The sequence below is a fragment of the Mya arenaria genome, chromosome 11 (assembly GCF_026914265.1).
Source record: "Mya arenaria isolate MELC-2E11 chromosome 11, ASM2691426v1".
In the NCBI taxonomy this organism is placed as follows: domain Eukaryota; kingdom Metazoa; phylum Mollusca; class Bivalvia; order Myida; family Myidae; genus Mya; species Mya arenaria.
In genome coordinates this window covers 26653040-26672229 of record NC_069132.1, presented here as the reverse complement: position 1 = coordinate 26672229, position 19190 = coordinate 26653040, and the positions used below count along the sequence as shown (strand labels likewise).

Here is a 19190-nt window from a genome sequence, read left to right as displayed (position 1 = left end):
AGAGGTAAGGACACGGGTCTTGCATGCGCCATATCGTCTTGGTATGTCAAACACATATGGCAAGTCATTTCAAAATCTGTCCATACAAGAGAAAGTTACAGCCCGGACACAACAACCTATACTCTATGTCCTTATATGCAGCATTCCATTGTGAAAAAAAACACCAAGTGTGACCTTGACCTTAGAGGTAGGGAAAGGTGTCTTGCACGTGACACGTTGTCTTGGTATGTGGAACACATGTGGCAAGTTATTTTGAAAAACCTGTCCATACAAGGGAAAGTTACAGCCCTGACACAACAAACTATGCTCTATATCCCTATATGCAGCACTCCATTGTGAATAAACACTAAGTGTGACCTTGACCTTAGAGGTAGGGACATGGGTCTTTGTGTTGATTGTTTATTAAAACTGTTGCACATAAAGATAATGCTCGGCAGAGTACGCAAAGTATAAATCAGTGCAACTTGTTTACACTTTCAATTTAACACTTACATCATATCCTCTATTTAGCAATGTCATAATATGGACCCTTAAGGTCATGATAGATTGCTGGCACAAATTGCATGCGCATGCGCCATGTCGTCTTGGTATGTCAAACACATATGGCAAGTCATTTCAAAATCTGTCCATACAAGAGAAAGTTACAGCCCGGACACAACAACCTATACTCTATGTCCTTATATGCAGCATTCCATTGTGAAAAAACACCAAGTGTGACCTTGACCTTAGAGGTAGGGAAAGGTGTCTTGCACGTGACACGTTGTCTTGGTATGTGGAACACATGTGGCAAGTTATTTTGAAAAACCTGTCCATACAAGGGAAAGTTACAGCCCTGACACGACAAACTATGCTCTATATCCCTATATGCAGCACTCCATTGTGAATAAACACTAAGTGTGACCTTGACCTTAGAGGTAGGGACATGGGTCTTGCACCCGACACGTCATCTTGGTATGTGGAACACATGTGGCAAGTTATTTTAAAATCTGTCCATACAAGTTACAGCCCGGACACGACAACCAACACTCTATGTGCTTATATGCAGCACTCCATTGTGAATAAACACTAAGTGTGACCTTGACCTTAGAGATAGGGACACGGGTCACGTTGTTTTGGTAAGTAGAACACATGTGGCAAGTTATTTCAAAATCTGTCCATACATGGGAAAGTTACAGCCCGGACACGAGTTATTGAGCCGGACACACGGACGGACGGTGCGATTTTAATATGCCCACCCACGGGGGCATAAAAAATATGTTATAAATATAATATCACACTTGTGTTGATTGTTTATTAAAATTGTTGCACATAATGATAATGCTCGGCAGAGTACGCAAAGTATAAATCAGTGCAACTTGTTTACACTTTCAATTTAACACTTAATCATATCCTCTATTTAGCAATGTCATAATATGGACCCTTAAGGTCATGATAGATTGCTGGCACAAATTGCAATTGGGTTGAGTTCTTGGATCAAATTCAGTAATTGATGCTAAAGCTAAGTCTGCATATCCAAATAGATATATCTTTATTCTTTATAACATGAATTTGTTATCTTATTTTTGAATGAACTTAGAACAATTAAAAAAACACTACAGTGTGCAAAAAGCAGAAGATATATATGAGAGGTGTCAAAGTGAGCTTGAAAGGTGCCATATAAAATAGAAGATGCTAGGCGATAAACTAAAACAATAAATAATAATAATGAAATTCATTAGATCCACAGGAAATGTTTATGTTGTCACAACAGAAGTTCCCAATAAGTAGGTCACTCAATGAGGTCAACATTTGTATCCAATTATATGGTAATTCATCAATGCATAAGTAAGTTATAGTGCGGACATGAGCATGTGTACTCTGACCTTTAAATGTCTTGTGTGACCTTGACCTTTGAGGTAAGGACCCGGGTCAAGGTCACTGCACATTGTCTTAATGTGGACAACATTTGTACCATGTTATATGGTAATCCATCAATACATAAGTTAAAGCGCAGATACAATCATGTGTACTCTGACCTTTATATATCTTGTGTGACCTTGACCTTTGAGGTATGGACCCGGGTCAATGTCACTGCACATCGTCTCAATGTGGAAAACATTTATACCAAGTTATATGATAATCCATCAACGCATAAGTAAGTTATAGCCCGGACACGAAATGTTACGGACAGAAAGACGGACGGACAGACTGACAGACGGAAAAGGGCATTCCTATAATCCCCTCCCCACTCTGTAGCAGGGGTTTAAATATTTATCAAGATTACAGACTCGATTTTATTATCTGAGAGTCATTCAGTTTTGTTATGATGATGATGCCAAGGCTATGGCAATACCTACACTTGTTTTCTTTGATAAGCAGATGAGTTAAAAGGCACATGAGAGGCATGGTTCATCCAGCATAGTCCTTACACATTGATTATTTGATTATAGACTTCATGCATGCAAGTTTCATTTCAATACATAATAGGCATTTTATATTATATTGATAGAACTAACATATATTTGTTCAGGTAACAAATTCAGGTAAATTAATAGCAGAACAAAATATAGATGAACTTTTATGGAATTTGTTTTCTTTCTTTTATACAGAGAAAAACAAACGAATGTGAGAATGTTTGACTTGAGTTTTATTAACGAAATAACCTTTCATGACTGTAAATATTTTGTAATTATTTAGTATTAACAGTAGCAATGCATAAAACACAAAGTTCCGCTTCGAGTTCAACAAATCAATACGATTTGGCAATCACTGGCCTTACAGACAATAAAACCCTTTGCGGAAATGAGCAACTTCTGAAGTTATGTGAGGAAAGGACTGTCTGTAGTTGAATTACATTAATTTAATATATATCATATAATGACATTATTGTACAAAAAAGTCAAATAATAGTGTAAACATAATTTAATGACACAAAAGACTCAAGTCTAAATATTTTAAACAGATGTCATTTAATTGATTCGACTAACTAATTCAGACTATTTTTTATTACAAAATAAAAGTAGATCATACCATCAGATGCATCTATACATATAGATGTACAATACATTCGCATAATGCAATGTCAGGTATCAACGAAGCATCATTTTAAATTGGGTAATTTCGATAACAAAAACACAACTTCTATACGTTACTCCTAAAGCTTATGGGCTTTTGACATTATAATCTTTGAAAAGAAATTTGAAAAATTCTAGATATTCATTTAGAAATAATCAGATTTTCATGTTTTTTACATCAAATATATAAGTGAGCAAGAATTAAATTGTAAACAGATGCGTCAAAACACTGGCCAGTAGAGCTCAGAAGAGACACATGAAACTTCAGAGTTCCAAATTGTAATCACTGCACAGTTGAGGTCATTTTAAAGGTTCTATCTGTTACTTCAATACAACATCATATTGTCTCTAGTACCAGGGAACCCTTTATCATCCATGTTCCTGCGTCTCATTTCCGGATTTTTGTCTATCAAACATTCCCTTGTAAGCATCACGAAGCTGTTTATCTTGCTTCTTTATTCCCTCCTTACACTGCTGGATGTATTTTGAAGCTGCAATGTTAGATAGAAAATCATATACACAATGTATCATAAAGTACATGTATGCTGTCTGAGGAATTTGGAGTTTCATTTACAAATCATATTTGATATACCGAGCACTGGTCCAATTAAATCATGTGATATTGACAAAGAATGTTTCACTTTTGACAGTGTTTTATTTTCTGTTTTGTCTAAATCGTTTTTGAGGAAAAATCAAGTTTGTTAAATAAAACTGATTACATAAATTTACTTAATAAATTATATGTTTCTTACTAAATGCACCAGATGAGCCTAAGAATTTGAAAAAGGGGAATTACAGACTACAATCCACATACCTTGAAATGAACTGTCAAGACTTGATGCCATCTGGAAGGAATCAAGCCCTTGTTCATATTTATCTAGGCTAAGATAGGACAGTCCTTTCCTGTAATGTGCCTTGGCATTTTGGGGTTCAAGTTCAATGACTTTATCACAATATTCCAGAATCTTTGTATAGTTTGGATTTGGTTGCTTAAGTAAACAAGCTGAAATACAAGAATGTCAGTATCATATTAATGCAATATGACATTATCATTTAACAATATCAGGGACTGCACTTTTACAGTTAGCATGCATTTACAATTAGCATGCAATTTTAATTTTTACTAAACATTCTGCCCAAAAATATTGAGTTCCTTTATGGCCCAGGATCTGGGGACACCGGTAGTGTTGGAACCTGCTACTTCCACCATGGTATTAATGGCAGGGACTTTGTACTGCCTACCAATACAGACTGATAGTGCCTTTAAGATTAAATGATCTATTTATTGACCAAATTTCAATTAGTTGACCAGGGGTCTGATGAATGTCACTTTGGATTTTTCTTATGACTCATTGGGATTCTGAGAAACTTCCACATTATCGGGATTAAAAGAATCTGATTATTTAGACAAGACATCTCGAACACGGGAGCAAGACAAATCGGCCCCTTACCAAATCGGCCTACTACCAAATCGGCCCCTAAGACGTTTCGGCCCTGCCATTTCGTCCCCTTAATTAAAATGACTCGAGACGTTTCGGCCCCTTAGTGATTTTCAATAGAGACATTTCGGCCCCTTAATTTTATTTTATTTTTTATAAAAAAAACATTGTAGGTCGTCTTATAAATGTCAATGAGATCTGTTAATAAGTTGTATATAAAATCTTTAAATTTAAAAGTAGACAGATGTGCATGAAAAACATTGATATGACTGATATAAAAATATAATTAAAATCTAAATAATTATTAACCCTGATTTTTAATATAAAATGTTAGAAAATCTAAGAAATTTTATTTGTTATAACTGTTAATTATTAATTGATCATTAAAGACTTCAAAGAAAATTTGTCTTTGAACCATGCGTTCTTTTTTGCAAGGCAAACTGTTAGTGTTGTGGGTGTGAAAAAGACATTCAAAGACGTGTGAATGAATAATTGTCTTTAATTTGTTAATGTTATTTAGAGTTGATTGAAGAAGATTTGAGTAATATAAACAACGTAAGTATATCTTTTAAATCGTTTCTAAAAGTGGGTACCATTTGTTTTAAACGTGTTGCGTTTTTTTAAAAATGCCTTTTACATTTTAACCATTAATTTGTTATCTATGTGGTATACTATTGCTCCAGAATAATTATTAATTATTATTTTTGACAATTAGTGTTTTATCTAAACATAATTAGGAAATAATGTTTGTTTTATAGATATGAATTGCAAACAAGATACAACTTGCTAGTTCAAATGCATTTTAAAAAGAGTAAAACAATACATACGTAATAAAAAAAGTGAAATAATATTCTGTTTGAGGTGCGAAGAGATAATTGGTATTAATCTTAAAGTGTGAGAATTAGCGGTTGGGAAAGTCGGAACAAACCTTGTAGACGTATTTATAAGCTTGTAAACACAAAGTGTCACAATTTCAACGCCTGATACCTCTGTGGAATGTGACAATTCGCCATAAGACCGTCTGTCTAAAATCACCGTTTAAGCCAGTATGGTTTTGCATACGTATTCAATATAAGATTAATAATAGTTTTTTTTTTTCATCCTTATATATACCTGATTTGAATATAAATAACTGAATTTTATAAAATTTATAACTTATATCGAGAGCGTTACAGGGACATCAACGCCAGGATCATGGATGAGTGGGACTCATACGATTCGCATAAGGTCACCTGCGAGGAGTTCCTGAAAAATGTTGGTGCCATCTACGGCGGGCGATAGGTGTTTGGTCAAGACTGATGTTAGACAATGGACATGTCATTATACATAATATTAGCAACATAGTTATGTATAATATATAAAGATTATTTAAAAAATAAATAAAGTTTAAACATTTCTTCTTCAACTCTATTTCGTCTTATAAAATATCTCGTGAATAAATCTTTACATGTTTTCAAGTGTACAGATATTTTCTTTAAATCTATTTTGATCTATATCTTTGTATGCATGTATATATATAGCTTTGTCTCTTAAAATAAAAAAAATGAAATTACATGTTTTTTACTTATATTTAGAAATAAAATAAAAATATGTTTTCAAGTGTATAGATATTTTCTTTAAATCTATTTTTATCTATACCTTTGTATGCATGTATAAAGCTTTGTCTATTAAAAAAAATAAAATGAAATTACATGTTTTTTACTTAAACAATAAATTTAGATATAAAAAATAAAATAAAAATAAGGGCCGAAACGTCTCGGTAATCAGGGGCCGAAACGTCTACGGGATGGGGACGATTTGGTAAGGGGCCGAAAAGGTAACCGTTTGAGCTAGGGGCCGATTTGGTAAGGGGCCGATTTGTCTGGTAGCCTCGAACACTACTGTACCTGACAAATTGTTATAGCAATCAGCTGTTAGTTTGGTAACATCTTGTTTCATGGTTTCACTGATTGTCTCTGAATATCCCATTGTTTCCATATCTTCATCCGACATGAAAGCTCCCAATCCAGCACTTTTTGCACTGCCAATGCCTTTCAGCTGCAGCAATGCTCTGTGGTACTTGCCAATTGCCACCTTAAAATCTTGCTTTTTATGACTCTCATTGCCTTCGGTTTTAAACTGTATTGCAAGTGCAACCTTTTCTGTATCAGTCTTATGCAAAGAGACTTTAGATGCCATTTCTATATGAAATTATTACCCAAAACACAATATTTTATGTTTGTTTCCTGGAAAACATGTTCAGTCGAACTGCGACAGTCGTAAAATAAAGCAAATATTTCGTTTCGGAATCAATTTTTATATTACACAGCTTAATGCATCAATTAAGACTTAATTAATCTCAAATTGTTTTATATGTAGAAAATCATTAAAAATTATAGAAGAAATGCATTAAATCTTATTCGCGACATTCGACCGGTGCCGTAAACCATTCTACTTCCGCACGTGTTTTGTTGTCAAAATGGCAGATGCAATGAGGGCAACAGTTGCAACCCTTTTAAAGGGTATAGACAGGTAAAACTGGAGTTGTCTGTGTTTAATATTAATGAAATATGTGTTTAGAATTGTCGAATATTTTTCTTCTTAAATATTTTCTGTACAAATTGAAATTTGTTTATGACATCATATGGCACTGACTGGCAATGTTTTTTGTTGTTGTTTATGGTCTTTGATATTTTTAGACACTTGTTCAATATATTGTATGTGTAAGTTATTGTTCATTTATTTATAATTGAATAAAATTTAATAATTGATTAAATAAATTCACTCCAAAGGGACCATAGCTCTGATTTCCTTCTCGCTATGCACCATTACGCTAGACTAAAATAATTCTTCCAACCCCTAACGTCTACATACGTTTGTGCTAAAACCGGGGGAGGTGAAAAAAATATTGAAATTGTATTTAGTGAAGTATTTTATGTTTGAAATGGATAGTAAAGGTTTATATTCATATTTTACCATGTAAGTGCAAAGCTATTTTGCAGAAAACAAGCATTAAATGCATTAAAACACATGATTTATCCTTCCAATAAATCAAAACTTGACTGAAAAAGACAACAATTATGCCAAGGGGAACAACTCGACCCAATCGTTATAACTTGACCACATCCGACAAGCTTTGAGATAGACCTCGTAAATACAATCGAAACAACTGGTCATGGCCGAAGTGTTCCGATTGTTGTAAAACTGTGAACTACAGCCTTGCAGTTGCCCTTCATTAATATATCGTTATGTTTTGACAGAATGAAAGGAAGAAAAACCCATCAAACTCATAATTATTTGTTGGATATTTATTTTTTGTGTATGGAACTACTATAAAATAACATTATCTGGTAATAGTTCTTGTTTTTATGATATTTTATAGACGCACAATGCTTTAACCTTGAATCCCGATCAGAATAACTACCCACTTTTGGTACAAAATTTGTACGTGAAGGATTTGCCATATCAAAAATCGTAAAAAAAATCCATCAACGTACAATTATTTGGACTACCATTACGCATGGCATGTTGCTATTCAACTAAGCCAGAAGATGCCAAGCTTTTCTTGTGACAACCCATGTGATTCGATCTGTTCAACTGAAAAAACCCTGACAAGAACATAAAAGCATTTGCATCTCTCTGTAGCGATGTTGTTATTCATTGTTGGTGCTAGCCACAAAATAGCTACAAAAATGAGCGATCAGGGATACTTTTTTATTATTTTGACATTTCTTATGTATCCCTGTAACGCTACAACTCTCTACCATTTAACACTGGGTGAAATAATATATAGTAATATTATGAATCGATTTTAAAAAATAATGACAAAATTGTTCAATATATACCTGACAGTGATCTAAACTGAATTGAATTTGTCAATAGAGTCGTTATTTTCACATAAATACATTCTTGGTCACGAAAACCGTTTAATACATGTACACAACCTGTCAGATTTGTCCCAGATTTACAGATATCAGGATACTTGATAAACAGTTGACACATGTTACTGTTTAATAATACCTGAACACGTTTTTTTGGCATAATGAAATAAATAAATATGTGTTTAATAGTAGCCAACAATATTTTCATAGAAATTTGAATTTATAACAGAGATAATTCTCAGAGAGGATTCTCTGTGCAAGGACTGTTCGCTACTTTTTACTGGTATGGTGGATGTCTCGAGTCTGCCATAGTAAAAAAAATTGTCAAAAGACTCTTTGACGGCCATTAAGTTGGAGTAAGCCACAATAATGCGCGTTTATGGAACTTTTTTAACATTTGGATATTCATTTTTTCCCTAAACGCCACAAGTCAACAGATCCATACCAATGTAAAATATATTCTTCAACTGTAACTCCACGGAACTTAGCACTTCATTATTAAATAAAAACACAAAGTTACACATTTTTTTTTAGCCAATTCCTTTCTCTTATTACACTTGAGTGTTTCATGAAACACTAATTATGATCGACTTCTGTCAACAAAGCATCGCCATTTTAGCACTATTTTTAGCACCATCTAACAGGTGCCCGTTATCTTTCCGCTCAATATACTTAGCGCTGGGATCTGTCATTCTTGGCTAGGAAAACAACAAGTGGGATATGGACGCGTAGAGTCGCCAAATAAAAAATCGTCAAAGACTCTGAAGCGGCTGTTTATATGGACTATGTTAGTACATCATTCATTAATACCGGTAAATATTACTGAATTTATTTTTATAGAAATAAATATTTTAAAGGTATAACCCGGAGAATTTGGGGACATTGGAGCGATATGTGGACATGCAGATCCAAGAAAACACATATGATCTGGAGGCAAACCTTGGAGTGCTCAAGTTGTGAGTTCATCTTGACTTCTTTGTGTACTTCATTCTATTTAGTACATTCAAGAGGTATTATTCAACTGACTGTAATAATTTATTTGTAATTATAAACAAGTATATGGCCTGAACTGAGAGTACTGCCTTAAGTGGTACTTATGGAAGATTGAAAAGAAATTTTGATTAACAAAATGACAAAGTTGGTAGGCTTTTCATGCGTTTTAAAATAAGAACTTAAATTGGACACTGTTGAAATATCACATCATAAATATCATATTTATCTATTAAAAAGGTAATGAATTGCATGAAAGAAAGCAGACACAATCTATTTCAGGTCTTGTTTGCATTGCATTATTTTTTATATGGTAAAAAAACTTTATATATGTGCACATATAAATGGATTATACTGCTGCTGCTGAAAGATAAAACAATCATGGTAGTTGTAATAGAAACTCAACATAACATCTCGAATTAAGATTTATTTAAAAAAAAAATAGATTTATTAATATTGGTTGAAAATTGAATTGAGATTGCTATATACTCTTGTCAGATACCAGTTTAACCCCGGATACTACCAGACCAACGTTACCGCACAGATTCTGCTAAAAGCTCTCACCAACCTTCCCCATACAGACTTCATGCTGTGTAAATGTCTCATCGACACAGTGAGGGTATCCTTTCACCTTGTAGTGACCATAAACTACATTCAATGGAGGATTATTTTATACAAAACAGTTATAGCTCAATTAGCTTAATCTATGGGGTATCTCCGAAATGCCCGCATGAAGGGGTTGCTCAGTCACTTAAGACCATGACAACCAGTGTTCTCAATAAAACCTGCCTGCCGGCCAAAATGGACAGTTCAAATGGCAATAGGGCCGGTTCAAATTTGGAAAACTAAATGAATTTTCAGTAGAATAAGTAGAAGCTGGTCGGTTACTTTACCATTTGAGACGGTTCAGCAGAAACTTATTGAGAACCCTGGACAACTATGAGCTGATATGAATTTCTTTTCTTATTTTCTTTGAAACGACTGCAGCTGAATGTTTTAAACTGGATAACTCTTTGGTTTGGTCAGAATTAGCCAAAACATTAATTAAATGGTCAATATCCAATAAATACTGTTAACCAGTCCAATAATTTAAATATTCAAACTAGTCAAAGGATAGCCTGTGGACTACTTATCAAAGATTTATACACTTGACTACATGAACATGTTCAAGTTGAAAGGCTATGAGAAAGTACTCCTGGTTGTGTTCCTTTATAATTAAATGTTCAAGTCTGATTGTTAATTAAGACAGCTGACAATTTTCTGTGTAAAATCTTCTTCTGGTGTACATTTTGTGAGGCCATGAGAAGTCTGTGTAAGTCTGATATGCTGTTACAGTTTGCTTCATAATCATAGTAAACAAAAAGGACCAGAAGTGCCTTAAATCATCTTAAAGGGGAAAAATCAACATTTTGAAGGTTAGTTTTGATTCTATATTGAAGTTAAAATGACAGACATCAAAACTTTTCAGATGAACAGGCCCAAGTTTCTAAGCTACACTAGACATATTTCTTGGCGTATTTGGATTGTAACAGGCTTTGCCTCTAAAATTTGAGATTTCAAGATAGCCTGGCAAAAATCTTTGCGCCAGTGCAGAGTTTGCATGCTTGTTAATGTGTAAATTTTGATCACCTTAACTTTATGCTTAGCAAACAGAGGAGCCTGTGAAGGGTGTGATTTGCCTTGCTGATATGCTGGAGACTTGTCAGTTCCAGGAATTCTGGGTAATCTTGCATGTTTAATATCAAGGCTTGGTCAGTCTGAATTATTAACTAGTAATATTCTAGGCTAGGCATACATTAGTCATTGTAGGTCAGACATGCATTACTAGTCATTGTACTCTATGTATGCCAGGCATACCTCACAAGTTGTTGAGTGCCAAGAATTTGTTACTAGTTCTTGTTTTCATTAAGCTTGCTTTTTTTTTCGGTTAAAATTAGCCCAAATATTTATTGATGGTCAATATTTATCCAGTAATGACTGTTGACCAAACAAATTGCTTTAATATTCAAACTAGCCAAAAGAGAACATGTAAATAACTAATTGAGTTTGATATAATTGGATGCAGCTGACTAGGCTAATGATGACATCCAATATTTCCCTTGAGAACTTTGCAAAAAGTCTTAACAAATGAATTATTAAGATCCTATCTGTATTTATTTTGTACTTGATCTGTTTTCAAAGAAATTGTACACTATTTCCCTTCATGTATAAGAATGACTATCCACGAAGCAGAAAAGTCCATAATTGGCTTATAATGAACACCTTCATTAAGGCTTTGAAAGCCATTGTCTCAGCAAATTCATCATGTATTGCATTGAAACTTAAGATATGTGCTCCCAACTATCCAACTTGTTTTACCAGACCCACTCATCCTACCGGACTTTGCTGGTAGGTCATATGGATTTCGATGCCCTTGATTGACTGAGAACAACTTTAGTTTAGATGGCTTTGGCTTGTGGTGATTTTGTTTATAAACATGTACTTGACACTTTTGCAACTATTGTATGCCTTATTTCAGATAACCCTACAAAAAGAACCAGGCCTCACAGAAAATGTAGAGGGCTTTGAAGACTCCATCAGAAAGTGTAAGTGAAGGACTATATCTTTCACATAAAAATGTTTGCCTGGACCAGATTTAATATCAAACTTAGATCTAACTTAAGTTAAAGAGTAGGATCAAAGTGGTTTGATTTGACTGTTAAGACAACTGGCCTGTCATCTTAATGTAATCACTGAGGCATATCTAAGGATAAGGATAATACTTACCTTGTTAACTGCCCCTGAGGTCTTATTCAATATTAAACTTAGATTAAAGTTGAAGTTTTTGAGACTAGAGTCTGAGGGTTTTGATTGCACTGTAAAGATAACTGACCAATATACTGAATGGAATCACAGAGCCTAACCTATACTGCCACTTGTGTGATGAACAATCAGTTAATGATATAAATATTATTCAGTTTAATCTGAGTGTTATGGTATTTTGCATTCTAAATCAAGGCTTTTGACATTGAGCCGAAATATTTGTGATGCTTTACATAGAATCATAGCACAATAACATGGAAACATGTGATACCACACTGTCATCAAAATTTCATGTTCAATTGTGGTGCCACATGTCAAAGATATAACTACATTGAACCATGTGGTGGCACTCCTATAAAATTCATATCATAATTACTTGGAAATATATGATGTCATATTAACATGAAAATATGTGATGCCGAATGTATCATTATATCATAATTGCATGGACACTAAGCATGTCATAGGTACATTGTAATATATGATGTCACACATAATTCTATAAAAATTACATGGAACCATAGCATGTTAAATGGAACCATAGCATGTTAAAGTTACATGGAAACATATGATGCAACAAATAATTCTATAATAATTACATGGAACCATAGCATGTTAAAATTACATGGAAACATATGATGCAACACATAATTCTATAATAGTTACATGGAACCATAGCATGTTAAAGTTACATGGAAACATATGATGCAACACATAATTCTATAATAGTTACATGGAACCATAGCATGTTAAAGTTACATGGAAACATATGATGCAACACATAATTCTATAATAGTTACATGGAACCATAGCATGTTAAAGTTACATGGAAACATATGATGCAACACATAATTCTATAATAGTTACATGGAACCATAGCATGTTAAAGTTACATGGAAACATATGATGCAACACATAATTCTACAATAGTTACATGGAACCATAGCATGTTAAAGTTACATGGAAACATATGATGCAACACATAATTCTATAATAGTTACATGGAACCATAGCATGTCATGTAATTATGATATGAAAAGATTTAATGCTATTATGTTATTATCATTATTATATGAAAACATGTAGTACCACTTTTTGATTTCCTGCAAAGTATCCACAATTTTCTTAATACATATACCTATTTTGTAAAATACATGCTTCAATGATTTAGGTATACACAAAGACATAATACAAGTAAAACTGTGTGGTGTTTATTAACAAGACCTTATTTTGTTTAATAAGAAATCGCATCATGACATTTTTCCCACTGTTAAACATTTAACATGCATGAAATGTATTTTCTTTCAAACAAAACTCAAAGAATAATGATTGATTTGAAATGATATTGTAAAACAATGCTTAAGAATATATGTCTGGCCTCACTTTGTAATTATAATGAAGCTAACACCGTGCATTCATTATAATATGATATAAATGTATGCACAAAAATAAGGATCTATCCCTATATGCTTGAGATTAAGCTGAAATATCGTCATAGATTTGCTAGTTTGTAACCAAGACTTCATGCACCATAAACACACCAGCAATAAGAATCAAATGTTTAAATGTTTCCTTGTTATCAGGGATATAACTTAACTTTTCCGGACCACTAGCCAGCTGGGCTCGTAGCTTTTTAAATTAACGAGCCCAGCAACAAACCCACAAGCCCAACATTTTGTTAACACATTTTATTTACATCAAATTAAAATCACTGACTCACCCATTGTTTATTACAAGGGAATGACAGGTTCAAAACATTACACATAACTTTTCATATGCAGCTTTGTTAAGGTTCTCCATATGTTTGCTGCCTCATAATTTTCAAAAGGCTTTATTTAACCTTTGGAATAGCAAGGGACCTTTTAGGTGTATCACTAGTTTCATGTTTTAATTACTGTCAAGTTTATACAACTCACAGTAATTACAAAAATATTTTGCAAAACAGGCAGACGCACTCAAAACGAACCAAACCATGATCGGTATTGGGCGGCCATGGGCGGTAGTATGCCAATTTAAGGGAGTATTTAAGCACTGGCCTTTTATTTGTTTATATTCTTCAAAATGCTTTTGTTTTTGGGCCTTGCATACTTCGCAACACCGTCAAGAAATTTCCATGTAAGTCTACATGGGCGCGGCCATATTGGATTTTTCTGATGCGTGATTGGCTATCGCAATTATCATATTATTCGGACCCCTACGAAAAAATCGGATTCGCCACTCGGGTGAACTTTTGAATTTCAATCGCCCAGATCAGAAATAGGTTGACATTGCCGAGTGGGCGAGTGCTAAGTTATATCCCTACGTTATGGTAATTGTGTCTGTATGTTCCAGTTGTGTGCCATGTGGTGGGGGCGACATACCAGACCATACCGTTAGAACACCTCACACAGCTGCTTGGCGGCGTACCTGGTAAGCTTGTTACTTTGTTCTCTTGTTTTGTGTGGACAGTTTAAAGCGTAAATGAGCAACTCTTTGGTGACATGGGCTAGTTATAACGTTTATGCTTTGAAATGTAACTGTATAGTATAGCGTTAAAGGATATATTTCCTGTATTTTTGTACAATAGATGAGTCAAAATCTATGTTTGTTTTTATTTTATTATTGTACTAGTTCGCAAGCTGGTTTGGTTTTCCATAGTTATATTTATTAATGGACGAACGAGGCTGCTCATCCAGCAGATCAACCCTCCATTGGTTCATAACGCCATTAAACTGCGAATTTATGATCTTTGTCAATCTAATTTGCCATTTGTTTACAAATATGAATGCAATGGAATTGAAATTAGTTGATTTTGTGTTTTGTTTGGTCAAAATATTTTGTTTTTTGTTTGGATTTTTCTGAAAATTTCAGAGGCTAATTTTGGGGAAAATCAGGGTCTGTCATGTGTACTGGCTACGACAAAGAAGAGTAAAAAGGCCCCAGTTATTATTGAAGCGAATAATACTAGTTTACTACAACTTCTAAAATAATCATTTTGTTCATCGAATATTCGATCAAAAGAATTATTGCATTTTCGAATATCAATTTTGCCATTCGTTTGCATCCCTAGAAATTAGCATAAAGACTTTAAAGGAGCAAATCTGTAAATGACTTCTGTATTATGACATTCTTGAGAAAAGTGTCGGTAGTTTAGAAATATTTTTTTTTTTCAGAATTGAGTGATCTATATGCCTTACTCTATGTTCTTTCCTTGTACAGAGACCAAAGAAAATATTCAATCTGTTTAAAATAATATATATAATTTGTATCATTCATAAAAAAAATGTCACAGTCGTGAAATAATGTCATTTTTTTTTTTTTGATATATCATTGTGGAAAGCTTAATAAAGTTTGTGTTATGTTGTAACATTTTGTGTATTGAGCACTATAAATTAAAATACGTTCTTGGTCATTCAAACTTTACTAAACTTGTTTATAATGTTCTTAATATTGAATGACAAGTCATGTTTTATACTCTATATAATGCTCATGATCAATAAAGATTGTGTTTTAAAGACACATTAAGAAAATAATTTTAGTTATGTTTTTTGTGTATGTGTCAGTAATGGCCACACTGAGAGTATGTTTGCCCATGTTGAACACATCTCTATAATTGCAGATTCCCAGGTGAAACAGTGGATTAACAAGTATGGCTGGCATCTTGGCTCTGACTTCAACGTGTTTATCTCTAACCAGGAGGATAACATCAAAACTAAAAATATCACAGAGAAAATCACATTTGATAGTAAGAAAAATAATGTTGTGTAATGATATCTAAATAAAATTATAGGTTTTATGATGGATTGTGATGGATAAAGAAAATTTATTTTGTGTAATCATATCTATATACAGTATACCCAGTAATTATAGAAGTTTAGTCATCACATTGCATCCCTGTACTTGTGGTACCTCTCAAAGTCCTGTACCTAAATTCATAAAACTTTTATTAGAATGTGAGTAAGCATGAGCAGTTGTGCACCTGCCATTAATTTATCCCCCGCCTTGAATAGGCGAGGGGATATAGTAATGGTAGGCGTGATTCCATGCGCCTGTGCGTATGTGCATCCGTCCGTTCGTCAATCCCACATTCAATTTCTTTGCATCACCTCTTACATTTCTCATGCGATTTCTACCAAACTTTCACAGATTGATGATCATAAAGTGAAGCAGTGCATATTGTCGGGCTTTCCCGATTCGACCATTTTTAGCTCGACTATTCAAAGAATAAGGAGAGCTATACTACTCACCCAAGCGTCGGCGTCACCCCTTGGTTAAGGTTTTGCGTGCAAGCACACATAGGTTAATATCTCAGCAACTACTTGAGGTATTGCATTGAGACTTTATACAATGGTACTCAACCATCCAACTTACTTAATTAACCAAGTTTGATAACTCTACTTTGCATTTAATGCCAATAATAGGCCTTTATTATTTGACTTAGAAATTCTGGTTAAGGTTTTGCCTGCAAGCACACATAGGTTAATATCTCAGCAACTACTTGAGGTATTGCATTGAGATTTGATACAATGGTACTCAACCATCCAATCTACTCAATTAACCAAGTGAGATAACTCTAGTTTGCATTTAATGCAAATAATAGGCCTTTATTATTTGACTTAGAAATTCTGGTTAAGGTTTTGCGTGCAAGCACACATAGGTTAATATCTCAGCAACTACTTGAGGTATTGCATTGAGACTTGATACAATGGTACTCAACCATCCAACCTACTTAATTTACCAAGTTAGATAACTCTAGTTTGCATTTAATGCAAATAATAGGCCTTTATTATTTGACTTAGAAATTCTGGTTAAGGTTTTGCATGTAAGCACACATAGGTTAATATCTCAGCAACTACTGGATGAATTGCATTGAGACTATAAAATGGTACTCAACCATCCAACCTACTTAAATAACCAAGTAAGATAACTCTAGTTTGCATTAAATTCAAATAATGGCCCCTTTTTTATTCAACATAGAAATTTTGGTAAGGTTTTGCATGTAACCACTTTTAAGTCAATGCTTCAGCAAGTACATCATGAATTGCATTGAAACTTTACACACAGGCTCCCAACCATTTAACCTTCTTATTTAATCATGTAAGATAACTCATTTTTGCCCCTTTATTATGCGACTTAGAAATTCTGGTTAAGGTCTTGCATGTTAGCACACATAGGATAATATCTCAGCAACTACTTGATGTATTGCATTGAGACTTTATACAATGGTATTTTGCACAGAAATAAAACTTTCACAGATTGGTGATCATAAAGTGAAGCAGCGCATATTGTCTGGCTTTTGCGATTCGGCAATTTTTGAAAGAGTTATTGCCCTTTTTTTTACATTTAAAATTGGTTTCTTCGCAACTCTTAAGTTTTTCATGCAATTTCTACCAAACTTTCACAGATTGATGACTATATAGTGACGCAGCACATATTGTCGGGCTTTCGCGATTCGACCATTTTAGGAAGAGTTATTGCCCTTTCTTAATTTTACGCATTTCTTATGTTCCTGAGAAACTACCCTTACCATTGATTGGCTTTTGTTACAAAAAATGCCCCCATGAGGCGGGGGATATAGCTGTCTGTGACCGCTCTTGTTCACATTGTATTTCGTCATACAATAGTTAAGGCCATTAACTTTACTAGTAAACAAATTGTTCTGAAAAATCTTAAGCCATACTTACCTCCAAAATTATGCACCTACAAACATGAAACTTGATATGAATGATGATGAGCATGAGCAATTTATTTGATGTTTCACATTGTATAACAAAAGTTATAACTCTAGTATGAATGTGTAAAAAATGTCATGTCACACATACCTTCAAAAGGGTTGCATCTACATTCATGAAACTTATGATCAATTGTATATAACAAGTTTAGATTTAATTTTAGATGTTTTGTTGATATTCAGTCATTGGTATTAATAGAAGAAAAATTGATGAAAGGATGTGAAGGATGGCTCATTATAATTGATGAATTAAACTGTCTTACAAATAGTCGAGTAAATGTTACCGGTATATAAAAGTAACTGAACATTCTCCTTGGGTAGGAGAGTGCCCAATTTAGACGCATTGCGAAAATATCCCTGGTGGAGCTCAGACCTTTGACCTCTCTGATGAGAGATGTACATGTATACAGCATACATTCTTTTTTACTCTCAACTATACAATTTCTGATATCTTATATTATTTAATGACAAGCAGTATTATCAAGTGCAACATATAAGGAATTGAATATTATTTTCCTTTATTTCAGGTGTTGCAGCTATTATGGCGTCCCATCGATAGTCAAGTGCTGCAGAGTTCACCGTGAAATAATTTTTCATTGTCACTTCCTCTTTGCAAGATGACTCAAAGTGCATGGAAAGAACAATGTGGTTGCATTTGTAATGATTCAAGAACTGTTTTAAAGAAAGCTATATTAAATTATGAAAAAAACTTCTCGAAAAGTGTTGTTCAGGATATTTGTTACAAGGTATTTTTTCCCTTGTCAGACATTTTAATAATGGAGTTAAGTTATTATTTTTTATGTGTTCCATGCAGATCATTGGCATGTTGTAAATTCAGCTATGTAAAATTTTACTTCATTGTAGTATTAAAATCCCCGAAAAACTCCATCTGCTGTTATTTATACCCTACCCTGTTATCAGTGAACTGCTTATACGATAGAATACATGGATTATTCTAGGAATTATTTCATCAGCGTCTGTTTTTCAAGGTAAAGGTCATGGTATTGTCAAAGTCCTGATGCCGTTGGTAGCTGCATTGTCAGCATGTATGAATGTTGGCCATAACGCAAGAACGTTTCATGTATTCATATGAAACTTCCTACACCTGTTACCAGTAACAACAAGAAAGACCATTGATGCAAAGCATCAAAGGGCGCTGTTTAATAGTTTATGCATTTGTTATATGTTGAAAAACAAGGACTTGTCAAGACCAACAAGCATATTATGGTGCATCAAACCGCATCCATGAAATTCTCATATTTGTTGTATTCTGCTTAACAACATAGGCTAAAGCATTGAAATTGAAGAGTTTCAAGTTGAAGATTTCTTTAGGGGT

At 33.8% G+C, this 19190-nt stretch overlaps 2 protein-coding genes across 2 annotated transcripts; one reads left to right on the top strand and one right to left on the bottom strand.

The window, feature by feature from the left end:
• Positions 1–2609: 2609 nt before the first annotated feature.
• Positions 2610–6763, bottom strand: LOC128208223 (tetratricopeptide repeat protein 9C-like). Its single transcript, XM_052911698.1, has 3 exons — positions 6379–6763; positions 3868–4056; positions 2610–3544 (listed from the first exon to the last, which is right to left on the bottom strand). The coding sequence occupies exons 1-3, from the start codon at positions 6668–6670 to the stop codon at positions 3423–3425; spliced, it is 603 nt and encodes a 200-aa protein (XP_052767658.1). The 5' UTR covers positions 6671–6763; the 3' UTR covers positions 2610–3422.
• Positions 6764–6916: 153 nt separating this feature from the next.
• Positions 6917–18740, top strand: LOC128208222 (eukaryotic translation initiation factor 3 subunit K-like). The gene is made up of 8 exons (XM_052911697.1): positions 6917–7003; positions 9210–9308; positions 9841–9961; positions 10989–11063; positions 11861–11927; positions 14476–14553; positions 15743–15868; positions 18382–18740. Exons 1-8 carry the CDS (start codon positions 6951–6953, stop codon positions 18411–18413), a joined length of 651 nt encoding a protein of 216 aa, XP_052767657.1. The 5' UTR covers positions 6917–6950; the 3' UTR covers positions 18414–18740.
• Positions 18741–19190: the final 450 nt, after the last annotated feature.